Source organism: Epinephelus moara, chromosome 11, assembly GCF_006386435.1.
Source record: "Epinephelus moara isolate mb chromosome 11, YSFRI_EMoa_1.0, whole genome shotgun sequence".
NCBI classification, from domain to species: Eukaryota; Metazoa; Chordata; class Actinopteri; order Perciformes; family Serranidae; genus Epinephelus; species Epinephelus moara.
Window position 1 is genome coordinate 31900832 of NC_065516.1, and position 12669 is coordinate 31913500.

General features: G+C 43.1%; 1 protein-coding gene across 10 annotated transcripts in view; it reads right to left on the bottom strand.

Moving 5' to 3' along the window:
- Positions 1-12669, bottom strand: part of arhgap12b (Rho GTPase activating protein 12b) — a 76870-nt gene that overhangs the window by 5521 nt on the left and 58680 nt on the right. For 3 of the 10 annotated variants that reach the window (XM_050056217.1, XM_050056227.1, XM_050056226.1), the window contains 14 exons: positions 10860-11132; positions 8635-8775; positions 7115-7195; positions 6504-6626; positions 4554-4628; positions 4041-4115; positions 3599-3660; positions 3418-3499; positions 3099-3221; positions 1170-1274; positions 969-1067; positions 759-861; positions 554-673; positions 305-403 (listed from right to left, as the gene is read on the bottom strand). In XM_050056217.1, the coding sequence (XP_049912174.1) occupies positions 305-403; positions 554-673; positions 759-861; positions 969-1067; positions 1170-1274; positions 3099-3221; positions 3418-3499; positions 3599-3660; positions 4041-4115; positions 4554-4628; positions 6504-6626; positions 7115-7195; positions 8635-8775; positions 10860-11132 (1561 nt within the window). The remainder of the gene's footprint in view (positions 1-304; positions 404-553; positions 674-758; positions 862-968; positions 1068-1169; positions 1275-3098; positions 3222-3417; positions 3500-3598; positions 3661-4040; positions 4116-4553; positions 4629-6503; positions 6627-7114; positions 7196-8634; positions 8776-10859; positions 11133-12669) is intronic. The other 7 variants (XM_050056218.1, XM_050056220.1, XM_050056219.1 and 4 more) reach the window with 7 other exon arrangements.

Sequence of the window (12669 nt, forward strand, 5' to 3'; positions counted from 1 at the left end):
TTTCTAGCGTTTTGAACCAGTCTGGCCATTCTCCTCTGACCTCTGGCATCAACAAGGCATTTTGGCTCACTGGATATTTTCTCTTTTTGGGACCATCCTCTGTAAACCCTAGAGATGGTTGTGCTGAAAATCCCAGTAAATACTCAGACCAGCCCGTCTGGCACCAACAACCATGCCACGTTCAAAGTCACGTGTCAAAGAACAGGTGTACCTAATAAAGTGGCCGGTGAGTGTATACTGATTCAACCTTTGTAATACTATTTCTTTTGAATGCACACATTTCCATCCTGGGTGTCGCTCCTACCTGTGTTCTCCACATGCTCGATACACATCGTGACAAAGTTGGGGACTGATGTGTTCTCCCGCTGGCACAGGCTGGTCAGGCTGCAGCCAAACACCTGATCTGTGAATCACCAAACACACAGTCATTTTTAACCGTCGTCTGTGCAGGCAGACACGCCGGCTGCTGTTCCATATTCAAACAGTGGCACATATCCACATGTGAGAAAAGCTCAGCAGGAGCCGCTGCCTGTGCTGCACTCAGTCTGAATACCTTTGATGTAGCCCTTGTCTCGGACTGCCTGGTAGGTGGGTCGACGTGTCAGGAACTTCTTGAGCTTCAACCTGGTTTTCTTCTGGTCTGACGAGTCCATGCTCACAGAGGTCTTCATCGCTGAGGAAGACAGGCAGGATATGAGTGTATTCCTCAGACACTAATACATTTACAGTGTGTTTTAGGAGCATTCTGTCAGTCTCACCTCTGTTCTTCTTGGAGTCTCGGTGGTCTTTCTCTTTGTCCTGTTTCTCAGCTCCTGGAGACTCAGGCATGTCCTCCTCAATGGCCTCATCTGACTCCCAGGCCTGGACCGGAGGAGATATGCATGGTTAGATACAATCAGATTTAAGTCAACTTGGACTAGAAGGCATGAAACTGAGGAAGATTTTGCCAGTGACAGATGTCCCCTCACATGGTTGTTGATGGTCTCCGTGAGGGCCCGGTACCAGTCGTTGATGACGCTGTCGATCTCTGACTGGATCAGCAGCTCCGTCCCTTGACGAGTCTTCAGCTGAGGGAGGAAAAGTCAACATTACTTCTGAGCACATTAAACTGCACAAAGCGCAGGTTTATCTGCAGTGGAACCTGACAGCAGATCCACTGTGTCCGATACCTCGATGACGTGTTTCTTGCTCGACTTGTCCTTAGAGGCCCAATCCACCGACCCCCCTCGCAGATCGACGGTGAACTCCGGCTTCGACTGGTTGCTCCCAAACTTCTGGAATCAAGGAAACAGTATGAGAGTCCACGTCTGACACAAAGATGAGACAACAGGGACACGCTGCTGTTTAAGGTGGATTTTTGTGTTCATGTGAAGGGGTATGAATCACTGCCCGACATCCTCAGTGTGTTTAAAAGCACAGAGCATGAATCTATTAAAATGCTTGGTGGAGCAGGTGTCACATTCTCAAACGCTGTGAATATCATTTTGAAACTCTTCATGAATATACACACATTTTTAGTAACAGGTTACAAGAAAGGCAAAAAGTTAGTTGTTAATTATATCATGATCATATTAAAGCTGCTATATGTAACTCTGGAGACAGACTAGGGCTGGGCGATATAACGATTATGTGCAATATATATATCGATATATTTTCAAGCAAGACATACATTTAGACAACACCATTTATATCGATATAGGGTCAAGTTAAGTTCTCCAGCAACACTTTTTAGTCTGACGTGCACCTCCCCAGAAATGTAACTACACATCACAGCGACACAGACCTCATGTGTATTTTTGTAAGCTTTTATTTACTTTTATTTATAAATTGTGAAGACAATAAAGCCTCCACAAAATAGCATTTTAAGTCTTGTGTGTGATTTATCCTGGCTTCATGTGAGCAGAGGAAATCTCCGCTTGTCGCTAGGCTAATTTATACAATGTAAAATGCCATAGGCTTGTGCTAATAACGTTAGCATTTTGTATTTGTTTGGAAAGCGTGTTTAGTATAAGACAGTTGTTTTGTCAGTGAACCTTGTGAGCTGTAATGGAGCCAAATTTTGTAACGTTACCTTTGTTAAATGTTGCTGTTGTCCCTGGCTCCATATGAGTAGAGGAAAAGTTCACTAGCTGCTAGGCTAGTTTATACAATGTAAAATGCCATAGACTTGTGCTAATAATGTTAGCATGTTGTATTTGTGGGGAAAATGTGTCCAGATAAAGACAAGTGTTTGTCTGTGAATGCTGCGAGTTATAGTGAAGCTGATTTGTGTACTTGTGTTTGAAACTGTCTCTATTAAGCCATGTTTAATGTGTGTTTAATGTGTGTTTAGAATCAACTAAACTTAACAGCATTTCACAGAAACCCCGCGGACTAGTGTTTTTTGAGGTGTAACTGTTTAGCAGCTGTGGGGGGGGGGGGGAATCCCTGTCTCTGCATTTCATTTTGATCACAGTCTGTTTTTATAAAGCTGCTTGTGATATCTCAAATGTGGCTTTGAACTGCAGCTGAAAACATGCTGCCTGTTTCCTAGAAAATGTCGCCATTCAGCCTGTAAATACCAAGATACTCATTTTTGTCCATATCGCCCAGCCCTAAGACAGACAGTTGAGTGTCGAGCCTCATTTCCAGGTTGTCAAATACCGACCCTTTGGTTTGATAGTCCACCAACTAAACCCAACATGTCCGTATTTGATCTGAGACTTTTGGTTATATTCTCTCTAAAAAAATTAAGACATTTATTCACTCTCAAGGTCTTGTGATATCGGTCCACTCACTATTTAAATTTCTGTTTTCCTCTGAGACTTTTACAACTGGAAAATGTAAGAATCACTTTAGGCCTGCACCAATCAAAAACATGTGTATAGTTTGCTTATCAGAGCTTTGGGGCTGAAAACAGCCGCCTGCTGCATTGGCTCCATTGTTATTATGACACTATTGATTAGTGCAGCCTTTTTTTTTGACATTAGGATCAGTTAATTCAAGCTGTACACACACACACACAGACACACACACCAGTGTCCCAGTCAGCAAAAGCAGGAGTGAATGAAAGACTGACAGACAGGCAGGAGCAACACATGCAGAGAGAGGGGACATACAGCGGCAGCCTGCACAGGCCTACAGTTCACATAGGAGACAGCAGGGCGGGGCTTGACTGAGCGCTTCCAGTTGCTAAGGAGAGTGAGGAGCAGCTCAGGGATGGAGCCGCTGCGGTAGTAAGACTTCAGGAAGGAGGAGAGGAGGAGAACAAAAGCAATGAACAGAGGATGACACATTTCAGAGCACAGGTGGCATGAGGACAGGTGACTATGCAGAAATGAGGAAGAGAGAGATAACACAGAGATGAATGGAACACTTAAAAAAAAGCTCAGGTACTCTGCAGAAACATGAGCGTGTCGGGGCTGATGGGATACGTACCCAGCTGGTGCTGCCGCCCTGACCCTTTGCAAAGAGCAGGGAGGAACCTTGCAGCACGGTCCACGAGGAGTTCCAGTTCTTCCTGTGCGTCAAAGTAAAACAAAGATAACTCAGACAACTCTTTAAAAAGATCATCGGGATTAGAAAGAGTCCATTTCATTTTGGGACGTCAGATTCCTACCTGACTTTCTTTCCATTCTCTGTGATCTTGGTGACATTGAGGACTCCGCACTTCTCTGAGGGCTGTGGAGACACAGACGCAGATAAGAACCAGCTAGAACACACGCGTGAAACACACATGCATCCACACACTCACACGCTGAAGCTTGAGAAGCAAATGGAAGTGGCTGTGCTGCGTCATGTTATGTCCAAATATCACCAGCAGAGGGCGCCCTGACACTGCTGCAGAGTGCGCCAGAACAGCTGCATATTTGGTGGTGGAAAATGTGTTAGATGCGATGCAGTTAGATGTGGCATGCAGCAGATGGGAGAAACTGAATGCAAAGCAGGCTCGGAGAGTTTTTAGAAGATGAGGAGGAAGACGTGTTTGTATCTGCAGGTGAAAGAAGTGTGATGTTGATGATGATTATGTGGTGCGATGCAGTGCAAGCTGGGATACTAACGGTCGAGGGGTGCTTAGGAGATGAGGGGCAGGAGTCAGAGTCTGGAGAGCTCTGCTTGGGCGCCGGAGCACACTCCTACCAACAAGAGGCACAACATGATGAGTCGCTAATAGCTACCGGCTAACTACAAGACACATGGAGAGAGTCAGTCTGAGGTTAGTGAGGAGGAGAAGATGGATCAGGAGCCTGGAGAGGAATCACACGGTTGCGTTGGATGTTAGGTCATCAGAAGGTAAGGATGAAGGAAAGGACAGTTAGGATTTAGGGTTCAAACAACATGCTAGTTAGAGTTATTTCAGATTTCACTTTAAGGTGCTGCTTCGTACTTCCTGTTCATCTCACCCACGATAACAATGAATCAGACATTTTTGATTGAGTGAGCACATGGCGTTGATTGTCATATTTACACAGCTATATAAGAGGGAATTCTACATGACACTGGCAGTGAATCAAAACGGATCATCTGTTGATTAGAGGAGGCGCCGGAGAGGAGAGGCTACAAGTGGTACCAACTTTATCACGGTAAAGAGAGAGACGAAATCTCCTCTTGTGCGAGTCGGAAGTGAAGCGCCAGAGTTTGAAAGAGAACTGCAACGAAACCACCACAGAGTTAGCCTCCGATATATTTCATTCACTCTTAAGACTTGGTGTCTGGTTTAAAAGTCCCCCGATAAACTTGTGTTTTAACATTTACTACTACCAAAAATCATCGGGGCAGAAGATACAATCAGCTGATCGGGTTCTTTGAGACTTCCCTCAGCTCTGTTTTTGTCTGTCTCCAATTCTAACGTCAGATAGTTTGACCTCAGAGATGCAAGTGACAGCAAAGCTTAGCTCGACCGCAGTCTTTCCCTCAGTCAGCCAGGCTGGATCAAATCCTGTCCTCCTGTGCCTCTCCTGGGTGGCCGAGAGACAGCCTCTGATGTTTCTGTATCAGTTTATCTTGATTATATTCACAGGAAGTTATAACATGTTACCTGCGTCTGTTTGGCTATAAATGAAGAAATCCCACTAAAGTGTAAGGAAAATTATTTTATGTTGATGCTGGGTTGACAGTGAATGTCACTGTTGGACCCTGCAGTCATTAAATAAACTGAGGAATTTGACACTAGCAGCCAAATTTAGAGCAGAGCGATATGAAGCTCAGATGTGAAAAAGTTAATGTTACTTAAGGAAGTGTCAAACCTGTGCTGTCATCAAGTATAAAGTCTGGGGCTGCTCCATAGACACTGAATGGGAGACACAGTTGAGTTTTATTCTATTGTAGAGTTCTCAGTTGTGAAACAGAAAATGTTCCCATGTACTCAGAACATTCCCGTGTGCTCTCAGTGTCATCGACATCGACTTTCCTAATTCACTGTCCATGGAGCAGCTCCAGACTGAATACCCTGATATCACAAATTTGACTATAAGCACTCTAGCTTTCTGATTTGGAAGAGAGTTGTTCACTTTTACTAATGTTATGTCTTGGACCACAGGAATAACGTATGAATTTTGAAAATGGGCGTAGTTCCCCTTTAAGGGTGTAAAAAACACCCTGTTGTTTAGCATCCATTTATTTCCGTCCAAAACCAAACAGCTTTAAATCCAAGCGGCTCACTCTGAGTGTTGTCCTCAGTCAGACACACAAACATCACTGTAATGCCATGCAAAATAAACACAGAGGTGACGGGACAAGCTAACCTAAATAAGACGCTTACATTTTATGCAGTTTGTTTTTATGCTGATGATACATGAATAAACCTACACACACATTTAGTCTGTTGACCAATGTCATGTTTTCTTTGATATCCTTTAGACACGTCTGAAAATGTCAACTATTCTTTCCTATTTGAAGATATTTCACGTTTTCGTCTAGCAAAATCATGCCACTGTTTGCGAATTGGAAAATGTTGGATCCAGTGTTTCTCAAGTTTGACTCACACCAGGGACAGAGTCGGAATATCTCGACCTGCGTTGCTTCAAACTGAAGCTTTCTATTTATGATTTGTCTAAATACAAATTTACTATAACACTCTTTTAAGACATCATGTGTGCTGTATGGGATTATCTCGCTCTATGGAAGTTAGCTTGCGCCCTGAATCTGTATAAAAACTAGCTGGAACTGATGTAAAACAGAAACTTAAGGTGGGTTCTTCCTGTCTGATAACATTCACAACATCCTCATTTAAACACATGAAAGCAAACTTGCTTTTAACTTAAATAATTCACCATGCTTTATTAAGACTCCAAAATAAAAGAGACAGTTTAAGCCATTGTAAGCCTGTTCGTCTGTGCAGCTGAGAGCGTCATCAGCACTCGGGGATTAAACTCGCTGCCAATAGGACAGAAAGAGCAGACGAGGAGCCTGCCAGAAAACCTGCAGCAACAACAGGACCTGTTTCCACACCTATCAGACAACACAGTCTGTGTAACTCCATCACTTCTCATATTTTCAATCCTGCCGTCTTCGCTGAGTCTTACCTTGTCGTTGAGGTCTAAGACGTAGGTGCTGTGTCTCCACTTGGTGAGGACGATGGGATCCTGCTGCTTCCTCTCCAGACTGCGGCTCTTGGGAACCTCACCGGACTGAGGGGAGATGTTGTACTGCGGAGACAGAGAGGAGAGCAGAAGTTAAAAAAATCAGAGTTCTTCTCGCATATCCTTCGATGTCTTCCCTCTCGCCTACCTCTCCTTTTACTGTCCACAGCACCATTGGACAAAGGGACTTCTCTTACAGCGTAGGCATCGTCTTCAACTGTCCCCTGAATGAATCCATGTCCACTGCGAGAATGGACTGCTCTATTCTGATCAGCTCCCCAGATTAGCAGGTCAAGAGCCAGTAATAGTCCTTTACCCAAGGTTCAACTCCCACTTGGCTCCTGCTGAGCTCACAGGGCTCATCCACTTACATTAACAGGACCAGACACCAGGAGGAGTCACACTAAAGTGTGTTACTGGGTACTGGTATTAGGTGATGTAATGTGAGAAGGTTTCCCCTTTTCAGGAGAAGGAGATTAGTTTAAATGGCGTCTGGTGGACGTGATAGGGAAGACAAAGGCACATGGACACTATTGATCAGAGGATGATCTCACCTTGGGCAGTTCCCATTCTGATCTGGATCCATCAGCGCTGTAGTAGTAGGGCCGGCCCTGTTCATCCACATGCTTTATCCACTGCGAACACAAACAAGAATCAGCATCAATGAAAAGGGAAAACAAGGATATGTGATACCTGGGCCGACCCCTGATAGTCGACCAAACGTTAGTCAACCAGAAAGGTCATTAGTCGGCAAGACTTCATTGGTCGCTTAGTCGTTAAAAAAACTGTGGACAATAGGGCTGTAACAGTACATGTATTTGTGTCGAACCGTTCGGTACGCGACTTTCGGTTCGGCACGACCCTGTACCGAATTATTGNGACCAAACGTTAGTCAACCAGAAAGGTCATTAGTCGGCAAGACTTCATTGGTCGCCTAGTCGTTAAAAAAAACTGTGGACAATAGGGCCGTAACAGTACATGTATTTGTGTCGAACCATTCGGTACGCGACTTTCGGTTCGGCATGACCCTGTACCGAATTATTGGGCGCAGGATATTATTTTATTTTATTTTATTTTATTTTAATTCTGTTTTTGCGAGCCGAACCATTTAAAATATCTAGTTCCCTGACGGACATAATTGAGTGACGGACCGAGTCCGACCGTAAATCTCTGCCTTCACTTTGTGCAGTGCATTCTCGCATGTTGACAACATGGCAAGAGAGCCTGACGAACCTGAAGACCCACCCACAAACCTTAAGTCCTCCGTTTGGGAACACTTTGGTTTCAGGGTAAAATACGAAGATGGAAATAAACAAGTTGACAAGACAAAAGCAGTGTGCCGACACTGCAGAACAGCAGTCGGGTATGTACATGGAAACACGTCTAACATGCTAACGCATCTAAAGCGACACCACCCGTGTTTGAACGTTAACCGGCACAACTAGAAAAAGCAATCTGGTGCAAACTACGATATCGTTGTCGTTTAAAAAGAGAGCGTTTCCCTGACCATCGCGCTAAAGAAATAACCAACGCCACTGGAGTTGAGTAAAATTGTTTAAGCTGCACTTTAGATATAAGCATGTTTTGTTTACTGCACTTTAACAAAGTGGGAAAGCTAAGTAAGTTCCTAGTAAAACTGAATCTGAGCAGGCTTTAAAGCTGACCAGCTGCACTATACTTTTTATTTTAATTGAGTAAAACTGTTAAAGCAGAAATGTATATTTATATTTTTCATTCAAAAAATGTGTTAAAAAAACAGCAGGATTTTATTTTTCACTTTTATATTTCTATTTTCATTCAAACAATGTGAAAAAGCAGGATTTTATATATATTTGTTTCATTCAAAAATTGTGTAAAAAGAGTTAACTGCTGTGGTGGTATGTTTTAATAAGGTTACCAATAAGTAAAAGATATTTAATAGTTGTCTATTTTTTTCATTACTGTACCGAAAAAAAAACCGAACCGTGACTTGTGTACCGAGGTACGTACCGAACCGAGACTTTTGTGTACCGTTACACCCCTAGTGGACAACTGTGATCAGTCTATAAGTCGGTTGCTAATCAATAGGCTGTACCTTCTCCTGTGTGTATTCAGAGACGTAGAGTGTGTGTCCATGTTCATCCAGCTCCTCAGACCAGCCTCTAGGGGGCGAGCCGTACTGGCTGTCAGACTGACTGGAGTGGGTGCTGTGACAGTTTTCCTCTGAGGACAGTGGCTGTGGAGGACAAAGACAAGAAGACACAAGGTTTAATGATCTTACTGATGTGGCCCATGAGCAGACACAAGAAATACACTCATGAAGACATTACAATCCTGTTACTTTACTTGAGTATTTCCATTTTTTGCTCCATTACAGAGACAAAGATTTTACTCTTGTATCACAAAATTTGTACATTACAGTACGAGCTACCATATCCAGCAGCCAGTTAGCTTAGCAGTGACTGTTACGGCATTTTATTTTGTAGAACTAGGCTAGCTTTTTCTTCCCATTTTAAGTCTTGCTAAGCTATGCTAACCAGCTGCTTGTTGTAGCTTCATGTTGACCGTAAAGAACATGAGGGTAATCTCAATCTTCTTTTCTCTCCTCAACAAAGCAAATGCCTAGTGTACATTAGAAGACTTCAAAAAGACCTTTAAAAGACTGAAGTGTGACACCCTCTAACATCTTAAGTAACGTGAGATTTTAGTCACACACTATAAGATTTTGCAGAGACTGAGCATCCTGCAGGGTCACTATTTGCAAGACTACAACTAGATTCCTTTTGAGATTATTTCCCATCCTGCTCCTGGTGGAAAATAGTACGCCAAACTCCCTGTAAGAAATATGAAATATTAACAATGCCTGATGTGACTTTAGAAACACGAGATAAAAGGCGTCCTTTGTTGACAGAATTCTTGACAAGTCGGTATCAATATAATCTATACAGATAAACTACATTTTGAGCCTCCACTTGTTGGCTGTGCCATTTTATTGGAAGGAGACTGTGGGAACGAGAGGTTTCAAAAATTAAGATTTCTTACTAAATGTAAATGCTGGTTAGTGGATAAAACACACGCTGAATTAAACAGACTCTTTTTCACTCCACAGCTCCACCAGTTTCTCCTCCTTTTCTACAGTGCAAAAGAACCAAGACTTGTTCACTGTCTTGCATCTTCCTACCGTCTACTCACTTTGCTGCTTCCTGTTTGGAGAGAGTGCACCTGTTGGCTGTTGACAATGTTCACTCACTTCAGAATTTGCATGAGCCAAGACTAAAAAGGTACACTAATTTTAAACTTGTTTGATATTTCTTGAATGTCAAGATGAGAAATAGACTGATTTAAGACAGCTCGGATTGAGATTAATGACCATCTTACACCAAACTATTAAGCTTACAGGAGTGTGAACCAACTAAGGTAAAACTCTCGTGATTTTATTCCAACATCAGAAATTTGCTGCGATAGTGAAGTTGCTTGAAAGGTCATCTGGTCTTCAGGGTGTCTACACGTATCAGACAGTTAAATTTAATGCTTTTTAAGACCTGTTCATGACACCTTTTCAATAAATCTGGGACCAGTTTTTGGACAAATCACGTTTTACTTATAGGAATATGGTTAAGACCTCACAAATTCAAATTTAAGACTAATGACTTTTAAGGCCTTATTGTTTTAAGACTTTTTAAGGACCTGTAGACGTCAAACTATTCCCTTAAAACTAGTTCCACCTTGGTCAGCTACAGCATTAAAATGTTGACACAATGACGCATCTGTTTTAATTTGGCTGCTACTAATGATTATTACAACTTATTACTGATTAACCTGTATGTTCAATAAATTGATCAGTTGGTCTGTAACATTTAAATTGCCCATGAAATCTTTTAATGTTAGTTTACAATTAAATAAAAGAGAGAGAAATCCTCACATAAGTAAATAAGCCATCCTTACTCTCCTTTACAGAAAACTGCAATACACTAAACCGCCACACGAGGGCAGTGTTGGATAGTTGGACAGGAAACTCCAACCTGACAGGAAACCATGACTTCCACATATCAAAGGCACTCCTGTTACCTTCAGTAACCACAACACCATTAAAAGTACTTTGAGGTCCACCACACTTTAAACGCAGCCTGTTTGTTTAACACCGACTGCCAGAGAGTTTATTTACAGACTGGCGTCAGCGTCACACATCCAAACTAAATACCTGAATCCTGTGTTTCCTGTGATCACACCTACTGTTAGTTTCCTGTGGTGTGGAAAGGAGTGATTTCTCAGTTTAGTGTACTGCCACCATGCCACCTGATTAGTTTAAGCATCCCTCACCTCACTCTCCAGTGTGCCCTGGCTGTCTGCTCGGAAACTGCTGGTGCTGCCGCTGGCGTCCCTGGTGCGCGGTGGCTTCCAGGTCCGCTCTCCGGTGGCACGGTTGTAGTAGAAATGCCTCCCGCTCAGGTCTTTGTGGGTCTCCCAGTCGCCCAGGATGTGGAGGGGGGAGCTGGAGGGGACGGGTGGCAGGCTGGACTGAGAGATCTTCAGCTCCTGGAGGTTGGTGTACACCGGCGAGTCGGATCGACCCTGACCTGTAGGTGATGTTGTCTGGTGGAGGAAAGGAGAAAAGGAGGTCAGATCATTAACATTTTATTTACTCATTCTCGTTTTCCAGCTGATATTCCCAAACCTCTCCAGAGACTTTACGAGTGTCCTGATTTTGTTCTGAAAATTCAATAATATTCCAGGAATTCCATAACCAGAAGCAGCCCTGAAATCACTCCAGGGTCTGCTGAGATCTAAGCATCTGTAGGAATGTTGGTCCTGTCCAGCACAGAAACCAGCGGCTATCACATCCTCTACTGGACTGGAATGTAACAAGCTGTTTGTTGCATCAAACTTCAGCGCTCATACATGTGCATGTCGCTGCAGACCTGCTGTACACGACCCTGACTTCTCTTTCTAAGAGCATGAACGTGAGGCGCTGAGTTATGACGCTCTCTGACAGTCTGCACGGCAGGATGCAGCTGCTGATCAAATCACACGCCACACGTGGCTCGCAGATACTTTAAAACCATATCAGTCCGATTCTAATCGGGTCCTCAAAACAGATGGATTCAGCGCGGTTACATAATCGTTTATCTGTCTACCTAGAGACCACGGCCAAATGCTATGAACATAAAGGGCTACTGGTGTTAGCATGCAGTCATTAGGGTATGTCACACTTTTTAAAAATAGAAGCTACACAGTGATTTACAGGAAGTGATAGAAGAGACAGCGAAGACAGTATGTGACAAGACACAAAAAGGTGTAGAATCAGGAGAGAACAAAGGAAAGCACATGGATTTTTTAAAGATGGTCGCCAATCTGTGATCACCTTTAGTTCACAGCTCAGAAATCTCTGCCTTGATGAAACTAGGCCCTCCCTTAAGTCTTATCGTAACTATAGAATGGTTAGCCCGTGTATGTCAAGGAGTAAACCTTTGAATTCAGTCCTATAGGTGACAAGGAACGAGTGGAGAGGAGATAAAACTGGAGTGATGTGAGATCTACACCGAGCTTTAGTAAAAGCCTTTCTGCAGAGCCTGAGTTAGAGAAGATGTACAGACAGAGGGAGGTGGATCAAGGTGTTAGCTGGCTTCAGACTGAAAACAGCCCAGTGCTGAAACAGAGCAGGAGGGTTAGGGTTACGACGCAGCGATGCAGGAATGGAAATCACTCTAAAATCATACTATACAAACTACAAAATTATTATTATATGATTCTAAAAGAGCATTACTAGTGTTCTTTGTCTGATTAAGACATGTGGGATACGCTGGTGTTATTTGGGTTTTAGGAGCATTCCTTGGACAGGGATAAAACACATTCAGAACATGCATCTGTCTCATTTAGGGTTTTTATTTTCCCGCAATTTCTGACTCTGTCTCTTGCCTGTTTACAATCAGCTCACCAGCAGTTTGCAAAGCTGTGAAGTAGACATGCATGGCCTAAAACGAAAAGCCCACACAGGAGAGAATCTGCTGTGTGGAGGTATTTCACACTATTTCAACTGCTGTTGCACAATTGTTTATTTTTGTTAAAAATAAATAGTTCATCATTGCATTAATCTGTTTCATCTTGTTTCATTTTATCTCAGGAAAGAACT